We start from the raw sequence: 11196 nt of genomic DNA, 5'->3' as shown, positions 1-11196 counted from the left end.
AAAAAAAAAAAAAAAAAAAAAGAATGGATGAAGAATGAGATCCAGACAAGATAAGCCCAAGCTTCCAGTATGGAGGGGTTTGGGTTCGAGCTTGACTTGCTAGGCCTGGAGTCATGGAATCTCAGAGCTTCTGGTCTAAGCTCTGAGCTTCCCCAGGTGTGACTAGCAGGTAGGAGGGCTGCTTACCTCTGGGGGGCAGGGCTCCTGCGCAGCCCTGCCAGCATGTCCAGCTCCTGCATGCTGCCACGGCTGACTGAGGCAGTGGAGTTGGCAAGGCGGATGGCACGGCGCTTGGCCCTGCGAGGGCAACAAGAAGACAGCAGGCTTCCGTGTCCCATTGGCTGGGAAGACACAGAGGTGCTGCGGCTGGTGCGGCCACCCGGCGAGACGGCTCCCAGGGCTTCGCTGAAGGTGAGCTCGTCTGTGAACTCATGACACTGTGGGCAGAAGGGAGGCGGGGTCACGGGGCATCCCATGGGAGCTAATCCCACCCTCAAGCCTTTGCTCAGGCTGTTCTCTCCTTTCTGTAAATTGCTCCCTCTTGCCTTCCCTTGCCCATCCTTCAAGGCTTGGCTCTCCTGTAGCCTCTTCCAGGAAGCTCTGTGTGATTTCCACAATTTGTAGTGAGCCTCCCATCCAAGGGAGAGAACTGGCATGGCCTCAGAGGGACCCCTTTCTATTCTGCTATACCACCTCACATTAGGCCTCACCGTTGTCTTCTCTAGACAGTGCAGCAAGTGGTGATGTTGCTGTTCAAAGGCAGAACGGTTCCTGACACAAAGAGCCTGTTCCTCGCCACTGCCGCTGTCCTGGAGTGGATGGAGCAGAGCAATAAGGGCAGCACCTTCCTCCCCCTGTTATGGCTCACTGCAACCCCAATCCAGGCCCCAACCCACCTCAAGGCCCCCATTCTGCTTGTACTGCAGGAAGGCATTGGTGGTACCACTCTTTGCCAATCGGATCCTTGCCAAGCGCACCTTCTGCAGAGAGAGGAGATAAAAGGTCAGGTGGGTAAGCCCCAAAGTAGACTGGCTTGGGGTGTAGGGAGTGGGAGGTGCTCAGATGGAAAGCGCAGTTACCTGCTGTGCTCGGCGCTTGTCAGCCCGCTGGTTCTGGTGGTAGATGCGGCTAAAGTTGGACACAATGACTGGCACAGGCAGGGCAATGACCAAGACGCCACTGAGTGAGCAGATGGACCCGAAAATCTTGCCAGCAATGGTGCTGGGCACCATGTCTCCGTAGCTGGAGTGAGGGGAGGTAGGCCAAGGTCAGGAAAAGTGCCCACCTACCTTTCAGTCCCTCACTCCATCCCATCTAATCCAGACTAGCTCTGTGACCCTGGCCAGGCACTCAAACCTTCTGAGTCCCTCAGTTTCTTGCTCTGTAAAATGTTGGGGAGTCAAGTGAGAAATGGGCCTGGCCCTCAACCCCTACCATCTGCTGCCCCTGTCCAAGCTACATACCAAGCACCTGAGTCAGCTAGAAATCTATGAAAACCAACAGAGGGGAGCATGAGGAAGTCACAGACAGTGAACACAGCCTCCTCCTAGGAGGAGAGTCCCAGCACCATGGGCCAGTCGAAGGGCTTCAAGTCCCAGGCTGAGTGTTTTGTTGGTTTTGGCTGCCTCTCTTACCCGGTCTAAGTAGGACCCCTTTTCATTTCCCTGTAGGGGAATCTTTGAAAACTGTCCACATATGACAAAACAGGGAGGAGCCTTGAAACCCCCCTGTCTTTCTCCATGCCACCCACCTCCCATAGAGATAGAGCCAAGCCAACCTTACTAACTTGTTCACAGAGAGCTCCCCTGAAGATCAGGGAGGTTCTGTAACTGACTCGCCCAAGATCACACTGCATACTTTTGTTCTGACCGCAGAACCAATCAGAACTCCTCCACAGAAACACAGTCTCTGCAGTCTTTAGCCTCTAAGCCTTTTCTCTGTGCCCTAGGATGGCTGTTCCTTATGTCTGTATTTTGACTCATTTTAAGCATTCAGGACTCTGCTCAAAAGTCTCTCCAACTTGGCCATTGCTGGCTCTCTGATGTGTCATCTCAGACCGTGTCCTCAACTATGAGACATGGGCAGACATCCACCCTCACAGAGTTGTTGTGAGGACTTGAATAGAGTAAAAGCCATCAAAATACTCAGTTCCAGCCTACAGTCAGCGCTCTGTATTTGTTTGTTGGTCTGATCCTGGACCTCCAACTAGAATTGGGGTTTCTACGCTTTAGAAACCCCAAATCAACTTTTTTTGTACCTCTTTGAAGAAACTGAGCAAACCCAATGCATTCAGTCATTCCTTCAACAGATACTGGGCACCAACTGTATACCCAATCCCAGTGATAGAAACTTAGAGAAGGATCACAGCATCTGCCCTAGACAGTATCTTTAGAAAGCTCATGAGTTCAATGATTCCATTTGATACTTTTATCCGAACTCTGTTTCTTCTGCAGGGATCTACCAAAAAAAAAAAAAAAGCTGAAAACATCTTGTTCTGGGAAACATCAAGGAATCACAAAGGCACAGAAGTAGTGCCCCACACAGCAGACAATTCTAGAAGGTTGGGAGACATGGGTCCCCAAAACAGAAAAAGAGGTGCTAGAAAGCCAACACCTATGTATCCTGCACCAGAAACATTCAGAGAACTTTCACAACTGTGATGTCATTGAAGCCTCTCTAGATGATGAAGGGATCAGCATTCCCCATTTTACAGAGGGGAAAACTGAGGCCATGAGAAAATGACATCAACAGAAAGAGAGCAGCTAAGACAATCCTTGAACCCAAGTCTCCTGACCTAGAAAATCAAGGCATTGTCAGAGCTGGGAGGGATCTGAAGAATAAGTCCAGCTCCTTCAGTTTGTACAGATTAGCAAACTGAAGCTCAAAAAGAGAGAGAGGCCAGGCACGGTGGCTCACGCCTGTAATCCCAGCCCTTTGGGAGGCCAAGGTGGGCGGATCACCTGAGGTCAGGAGTTTGAGACCAGCCTGGCCAACATGGTGAAATCCCATCTCTACTAAAAATACAAAAATTAGCTGGGCATGGTGGCATGCACCTGTAATCCCAGCTACTTGGGATTCTGAAGCGGGAGAATCACTTGAACCCAGGAAGCAGAGGTTGCAGTGAGCTGAGATCTTGCCACTGCACTCCAGCCTGGGCAACAGAGTAAGACTCCATCTAAAAAAGAAAGAGGAAGGAAGGAAGGAAGGGAGGAAGGGAGGGAGGGAGGGAGGAAGGAAGGAAGGAAGGAGATCATTCCTTTAAACTTCCTAATTTTACAGAAAGGGTGAGTGTAATCGGGCAGCCCCCAACATGGAGTCTGCACTCACCCAAGCGTGGTCATGGTGACAATGGTATACCAGAAGGCCGCAGGGATGCTTGTAAAGTTGGTCTTGTTTGTGCCCTTCTCAGCATAAAACATGACAGTGGCAAAGATGATGATGGCCATGGTTAGAGAAAAGAGGAGAAAGCCTAGCTCAGAGGCACAGCTCTTGAGTGTGTAGCCCAGAATCCTCAAGCCCTGTGAGTGCCTGGAGAACTTGAAGATGCGAAACACCCGGAACACACGCAGGGTGACAAAGGCGCCTGAGACATCGTCGTTCTTGGGCACCAAAAGCCCAATGTAGTAGGGCAGGATGGCCACCACGTCAATGAGGCTCATGACACTCCGCAGGAAGCGGCAACGGCTGGGGGCAGCAAACAGCCGCAGGAGGTATTCACCTGTGAATATGAGTACACAGGCTGTGTCCATGCAGAAAAAGGCCTGTGGGAAGCGTTCGCCACAGGGCTGCTCCCTCGAGGACCTGCGTGCAGCGCCGCGGCATGGGATGGTCTCCACCACATTGGCGATGACCGACACGGCGATGAAGAAGCCGGTCACGTAGTAGAAAACGAGGGCTGCAGTGCTCGTATGTGGATTCTCGAAGGCCCGCCAGAGCCGCTGCCGCAGGGAGCTGCCCGCAGGCAGGGCTGGGCCGTCCCCGGCCTGCTCGGCCTCCTCATCCTCTGCCAGGCGCTCGGCATTCTCCTTCTTTCGGTCCCGATACTCTTCAAGGCAGCAGTCACCAACTAGCTCGGGGACCAGGCCGTAGAAGGCCAGCTCTTCGTCGAAGGCCTGGATGCACTCCTGCCGTGGGCAGTGCAGACGCCCGGTTCGGTAGAAGTTCAGCACATGACGGAACATGTCAGGGTCGCGATCGAAGAAGTACTCGCCTGAGTCAGCATCGTAGAAGAATTCCTTCTCTGAGCTGCCCAACAAGGTATCTGGGTAGCGGTCCAGCGTATTCTTCCAGGTCTCAAAGCGCCGTCCGCTCACGTTCACCACCAGAACCTCATCTCCTCGAGATGTCTTCACCCCCGGTGCTGGGGGCAGGGGCTGCTGGGCCAGGGGCAGCCAGCCCACCGCTGCCGCCCGGGCAAAAGGCAGCCACGTGGCCAGGCCTGCCGCCATCGTGCCGCTCCCCAAGCCCAGGGAGACTTAGTGAGGGTAGCGTGTAGGAGAATGTGGCTGTCTCCAGGATGGTGGGGGCTTGGAGACGCCTTGAGCCACCTGAACAAGGAAACTGGGGGTGTCTAGAGAGGCCAAGAGGAACCAGGAGGAAGAACTAGAGAGATGGGAAGGAGTTTGGGGGACATTTACAGAGCCTAGGAGGGGCCTGGGCAATGTCCTGAGGGACTAAGAAGGGACTTGGGGACATAGAGAACAGAAAAGAGGTGTGGGGATGGGGCCAAGAAGGAGCTGAGGGAGGGTTTAGAGAGACTGAGATGATTCTAAAGGAGTTAGCCTGTGCCTGAGAGGTGTCTGGGGGCGTCTAGAGGGGCCAAGAAACACGTGAGGAGTTCTCTACACTCTCAAGAGTCTCAGGGAAGGCAGAAGAGCCTGGAACTCCTTTGTGGAGGTGGAGAGGAGACTGGGGCATCCGGAGGGGTAGAAATGGGACCAGAGGTGCTTGAAAGAGACTGAGAGTGTCTGGAAGTGGGGGTTCTAGAGGGGCTGAGACAGGTGAGGAGGGTTGTCCACACCCTCAAGCTTCTAGGGGAAGCATAAGAGGGTTAGACCCCCCTCATGGATCTGGAAAGGCAGCTGGTGCATCTGGAGGGGTGGCTGTGGATCCAGGAGGTTGTAAAGAGGCTGAAAGGTGTCTTGGGACTGCCTAGAGTTGCCAAGAATAGCCTGGGGGGATGTCTGTACTCTAGAGGAGTTCTGGGGAAGAAAGGAGAGGCGAGGGCCGCCTAGTAGGGCTGGAGAGGGGAAGAGGTTATCCAAAGGGGTGGATAGGGGGCTGGGTTATTTTTTGAGAGGCTGAGAGTTATCTGGGGGAGGTGGGTATCTAGAGGGGCCAAGAAAGCCTGAGTCGACAGTCTCAGGAGTTCTACGGGGAGGAAAAAGGGGCCTGGGGAATTCCAAGGAGCTGGGACTCAAATGTTAGGAAGTTGGGCACAGTCCCAGAGCACCCAGGGGATCTATGAAGACTAAATAAGAGGAAGGGGGTTACCCCCAAAATGGGGTTAAGAGGAGGGTGGGGTGTTGAAAGGGAGTTGGGTGTGTCTCCAGGGAGGGGGGCTCCTGGGCTTTGCAGGAAGCTGGCAGAGGAGGCCGGGAGAAGGCTGGGTCCCACCGTTGGGGGCAGGTCTGGGGAAACCACACCCCGAGGGGCTGGCGGTGTGTGCTGGGCAGTGGCAGTAGCAGCAGCGGCAGCAGGAGGAAGAGAAGCAACCACAGCCAGGCGTAGGAGAGGTGGCATAGGCAGGGAGAGGGCGCAGGGTCCCCGGAAGGAGGCCTGGGAAGGGCAAGGTCCAGTGGGACCCCTGGGGACTATCCCAGGATGGGCTAGGGCATGGGGGCTGGACCAGGGAAGGATGAGGACAGCGCTAGTGGTGGTCCCCCTCCCCCTCCCTCTCGGGCCGTCCTCACCTGTGTCCCCGTTGCAGCAGCAGCAACAGCGGTGGGGCTGGGGGTACCAAACACCCGAGCTCCTGGCCCCCTCTGCAGAGCTGCCTGAGTTCTCCTCCTCCTCTGGCTCTCTCTCCCCGCCCCTCCGAGCTTGCCGGGAGATGGAGGGAGGCAGGGAGGGGCCTCGTGGCTCCCCAAGCCCCCTCCCCTAGGACAGCCAGAGAGGGACCCTGGGGAGACTCCGCCTCCTACAAAGCTGGTTGGGCCTCAGTCGCGTCATCTGGAAAATGGGGGTGGCAGGGAACTTTGCCAATTCTCTCCACCTCCTTCCTGGACTCCCCTCTCTTCCTGCCCAGCTCCTACCCCCTCTGCCCCCAGGGGCCCCCACCCCCACTCGCCTGAATCAGCAGCACTTAGCAGATCCGATCGATGGGGAGGCGTCTGTTAATGGCCCCAGAGCGGAGTGCCACAGGGAATGATGCAGCGCTGTCCCCTCCCTGCCCCCCAGACTGTGGAAGGGCAGGAGAGCCAGGAGTCGGGGGTAATTGCTGGGGAGTGTTTCTCTAGATGGCCAAGCTTCCGAAGCTGCCCCCTTGAGGGACGCAGCATGGGTTAGAGCCCCAGCTCTAAGACTTTGGCTGTGGGACTGGAGCACACGACTTCCTGTTTTTAGATATGAAATGAGGATAAAGGGAATGTAGAGGGGGACAATCCAGGTCCCACCCCTCTACCAAGTCGTCTCTCAGGCAGGCCCCACTCTGAGGGGGCAGTCTCTCTTATCTGTCCACATCCAGTGGCCTCAAATCACACCTCCTCCGCTAGAGGGCTCTGCTTCTGGATGGCAGGAGCACTGATTATGGAATGCCTCTGGCTGGCTATGGGTGGGTTCAGACCCCACCTTTGCCACTGACTTGCTGCATCCTTGAGCAAGTGACTTGCATTGTTTCCTCATTTGTCAGATGGAGAGACTTATCCCAAGTTGATAGCATCATTTGGAGCATTACATGATGTGAAAGGTGATAGCACTGGACACAGCACACACCAGGGATGCTTAATCTTAATTAAAGGAGTGTGATGACAGGGGCACTGTAACGCAGGGCCAGGCCTAGCCTTTCATCCGATTACCCACCCATGTAATCTTCCATTTGCCCACTTGGCACACTCCTGATTTGTCCATTTCTACATCCATTCCTCCACCTACCCATCCATCCATTCTCCCACCCACACAACCAATTACTCTATCCATCCCTCCACCCACCCATCTGTCCACTTAGTTGTTAATCTACCCACCCACTCATTCATCCATGTGTAAGTTCACCCCATCTGCCTATTTGCCAATCTATCTGTATGCATCCATCCTCCACCCATCTCTTCCCACCTGGAATACACGCAGGGTGACATCCTCTGCCCTTTGCTGTCCATACATAGCTCCACTCATCATTTCTTCTCCCACTCTTTACCCTTCCCATTCATGAGCTCATCTACCCATCCATCCATTCCCCTAACCATTGGTCCATTTACTCCCGACCTGTCCATAAACCCATCCATCCACCTATCTACCTAATTCCTCCACCCATCCATTTGTCCATAGACCTATTATCCATCTGTCCATTTACATCTCTACTATCCATCCTCTATTTATCCACCCACCAATCTATCTATCCATTTATTCATCCAACCACCTATCCATCCATCCATTTATTTGCCAACCTATCCATCATCAGTCCATGCAACTGTCCACTTATTCATCCATCTGTCCATCCAACCACTTACCCATCCCCCCGTCTATCTACTCATCTATACCCACAATCCCATACATGTCTACCCATGTACATATCTGCAGGTATTTCAGCTCTACTCAGTTTGAGGGGCTGGTCAGCAGTAAATGGAGACAGGCTGGATGAGGGTGAGGAAAAGAGAGTAACGTTGCAGCCAGAGATCTCCCTCCCTATTCCAATGGTGTGAACCTCCCCGCCCCCAGCACGTCCCTCTTGGTTGAAAAGAATGAGACGAGACAGTCAGTGGGTGGGCCCGTCTGGCCAGATGGTATTTTGGCTGCACAGCCTTTACACACACACACACACGTGTTGCTAGAACGCTGAACATGGACCACACACCCACCCAACATCCCCAATCCCAAATGCAGAGTAGCCAGGCTCCAGACATAAATTAAAAAATAAAATAAAATAAAATAAAAAAGAGTTGGTCTCTGGGAAGGAGAGCTCATGCAGAGATGAAGACAGAAGCCCTTGGGAGCCAGGACCAAGAAGAAGGAGAAATCCCTGCCCCTTCCTTCAGGATCCCCACTCCCTGGTGGCCTCTGCCCTAAGACAGGATCATTAACACTAACCATCAGGCCTCTAGTCCCTTTAATGTCCAGTCTCCCAAGCTATTTGATTTTGGCTTCAGCCCTCATTTCCCCACCACAGCCCAAGGGAATGGCATCCTAGGGGGTAGGAGGGGGAGGAGGTGGGTGCAGCCTGCAGGTCTTTAGCTGGTTTCTCCTGGCTCTAGGTCTGGGTCAGGAGGCCCCACGCACTCCTTGCTGAGCCGCACAATTTCCTGGGACAGAACTTCCATGTCCTAAGAAACAAATGAACCATCAGGGGCCAGAAAAGGGGACAGGCTGCTCCCTTGCCAAATGCAGAGTATCATCTGTGATTTCCTTCACACCCTTTCATTAATCAATGCTCAGCTGTGTCTGGCCTGGGATGGGAAGGTACTCACAGCACCCCCAGCAGTGGGCTGGGCTCAGAAAAGTCATAAGGATGGGTGGGGAGCTACAGATATGGGAGTGGGACGCCTCCTGCGGCATGGTGCTGCTGCAGGATACATCACCACTCTGGCCACCTGCCCTTCTACTAAGTGTGAGCTTGCTTCTCAAAGGCAGGAGCTGGGTCTGACTCCTTTCTGACTCTCAGAGATGGGGAAAGTCTTTGGGTGGCAGGTTAGGCAAAAAGATGTGTGTGTGGACTCATGGGCATGGGGGATCTGTGGTAGACAAATTGGTGGACGAATGAATTGTCCAGAGGACAGATGGAGATCAACAGGTGGGCAGGCAGGTCACCGGGTGGGTGAAAGGTAACACAAGGGGCAATTGATGAGTAGATAAGAGAATGATATGTCAAGAAATGGGTGGCAGGACATGGGGTAGACAATGAGATGAGTAAGTAGTAGATTGGGCAGATGGACAGATGGGCAAATGGTTGGGTGAATGTGTAGATAAATGGATGAGCGGATACATGGAAGGAATGAATGGATAGTAACTTGATGAGACAGTGCAAGATGAGAGCATGATGGGGTAGTTGATGAGTGGGTAGGAGGATAGCTGGGAGGACAGGCTGGGTGGGTGGGCAAGGGGACTGGCAGATAACCCAGGGGCTGTGGCTGGGTAGGCAGGTGGCTGGGTGAACAGATGGGTAGGCTGGCAGGCCACACTCGCCTTGTGCAAGTGCATATTCTTGGTGAGCTGCTCCTCCAGCATGTTCTGCAGCTTCTTGTTCATCTCCCGAAGGTTCTCGTCGCCTGGCTTCACTAGGTCTCTCAGGACGCTGCCCAGCCCGCTGCGGTCTGTGTGGCCTGCTGCCACAGACACATCTGCAAGGGCCCAGGCTGAGAACAACCCCCTCGGCAGAGCCAGAGGAGAGCCAGGCAGAGCCAGAGGAGAAAAGAGGGAGACGAATACCAGGGAAGAAGGGAGCAGGAAAAGCCATGTCATGGAGGACAGAGGCTTTGACATATGAAACCTAGCTCTGTCACTCACTAGCTCTGCGGCCCCGAGAAATGAGGATAACTAACTTGTGGAACTGGAAAGATGCACATGACTGCGTGTGAAGCACAGAGCACACAGAAAGTCCTCAGCACATGTTGGTCAGTATGATTCTGATTAATAAAGAAAAATCTGTGAAGGAGGTTTGAAAGAAAGGAGCAAAAGCAATGAAGATACAGAGAAGGAAAATGTATGGAGATAGAACAGTATAGACAGCGAGACAAGATGAAGGAGTGGGGTGAAAAAGAGAAACAGGGAGAAGAGAGAAGGGAGAGAGGAGAGGAAGATGAGGCACAGGGAGAGGAAAGGAGAAAGCGGACAGAGAGACACACTGGAGAATGGAGAGTGGAGAGATGACAGAGAAAGGAAGAAGAGGGAGGAGGCGAGATCAAGAGACAGTGCTTTCCTGTTCTCCCCTCCACAGGCCATGGTCTTGTCAGTAGCTTCGCTGAGTTCCAAGAGGAGAGGAGAGAAGCCGCAGCACATAATGGAGAGGGAGGGCCAGGTGAAGGCTGGACCAGGGCTGAGGGCCAGGGAAAAGGGGGCACTGACCGATCCGGCTGTCCATGACGTAGGTCTCAATGATGGCGCTCTTCCGGCAGAGGTCCTCTGCCATGGAAGCACTGCTCACCTCCAGGTGCTTCACCTGCAAGATGGCCCAGCCCACCTGAGACCCCTCTACTGTACATGTTCACACATGAGGCGGGCCCTGGACAGACCCCACACCCCCAAAGGCACTTCAAGTGGGGATGGGCAGGCAGGCAGGCAGCACCTTCTCCTCCAGCATCCATTTCTCCTGCTGTGTCTCTGCCAGCCGCTGAAAGAGCTCAGCCACTTCCTCATCTGACAGCTCTGCTGGCCGAGGGGGCTGGGCCTGAGGGCTGCTGGATAAGGACTGCAGGAAAGAGAAGGGGAGAGGCCAGACCCAGGCTCAGCACCACTGACCGCAGACAGGTGTCAGGGACTGGGGAGGAGAACCAGGCCAGAGGTGGATGAGAGAACGTGGGCCCTGAAGATGGGACTGTAGGCCCATCTTGGTACCCTCAGACTCTGTTTTCCCCTCTGCCTAAACGGGGGTAGAGAGTAACCACATCAGAGCCTTATGGAGAGGATTAAAGGAAGATCCCAAAGCAAATGCGATCTAACTTCCAGCTGACAGGAAAACTGGAAGAGAGAGGGACATGTTAAATCATACCACCAGGAAGCCAGCAGAAAAACCCAAAAGGTAGCATACTTCCTGTGGGGTGACTGGGCTGGCCTCTTCAACAAGTTGGTCTCAGGAAAAGAGGGACCACACTAAAGAGATTTAAGGGTCATAAAACAACCAGATGTAACATGTGCTCTGAATCTGAATGCTAGTTTTCATAAAACCAGCAAGAAAGGACATTCTGGGGCCAACTAGAGAAATCTGGTTAAGGTCAAAGTATTAGATGACATTAAATTTTTTTTTTTTTTTTTTTTTTTTTTTTTTGAGACAGAGTTTCGCTCTTGTTGCCCAGGCTGGAGTGCAATGGCAAGATCTTGGCTCACTGCAAC

The 11196-nt window shown here is 53.6% G+C and overlaps 2 protein-coding genes across 2 annotated transcripts in view; both read right to left on the bottom strand.

Annotated features, from left to right (window-relative positions):
* KCND1 (potassium channel, voltage gated Shal related subfamily D, member 1) overlaps positions 1-6016 on the bottom strand; it is a 16108-nt gene extending 10092 nt beyond the window's left edge. Inside the window, exons 1-5 of the mRNA XM_011991386.1 lie at positions 3328-6016; positions 1080-1242; positions 897-980; positions 711-809; positions 187-437 (exon numbers count right to left, since the gene is read on the bottom strand). Coding sequence (XP_011846776.1) covers positions 187-437; positions 711-809; positions 897-980; positions 1080-1242; positions 3328-4448 — 1718 coding nt within the window. The 5' untranslated portion in view covers positions 4449-6016. The remainder of the gene's footprint in view (positions 1-186; positions 438-710; positions 810-896; positions 981-1079; positions 1243-3327) is intronic.
* A 1896-nt stretch (positions 6017-7912) lies between these two features.
* GRIPAP1 (GRIP1 associated protein 1) overlaps positions 7913-11196 on the bottom strand; it is a 28612-nt gene continuing 25328 nt past the window's right edge. The window contains exons 23-26 of the mRNA XM_011991385.1: positions 10433-10555; positions 10213-10306; positions 9334-9488; positions 7913-8474 (exon numbers count right to left, since the gene is read on the bottom strand). Coding sequence (XP_011846775.1) covers positions 8382-8474; positions 9334-9488; positions 10213-10306; positions 10433-10555 — 465 coding nt within the window. The 3' untranslated portion in view covers positions 7913-8381. The remainder of the gene's footprint in view (positions 8475-9333; positions 9489-10212; positions 10307-10432; positions 10556-11196) is intronic.

Source organism: Mandrillus leucophaeus, unplaced genomic scaffold, assembly GCF_000951045.1.
Source record: "Mandrillus leucophaeus isolate KB7577 unplaced genomic scaffold, Mleu.le_1.0 Scaffold395, whole genome shotgun sequence".
Lineage (NCBI taxonomy): Eukaryota > Metazoa > Chordata > Mammalia > Primates > Cercopithecidae > Mandrillus > Mandrillus leucophaeus.
The sequence above is the reverse complement of the archived record's forward strand: the minus strand, read 5'-3'. Positions and strand labels throughout refer to the sequence as shown.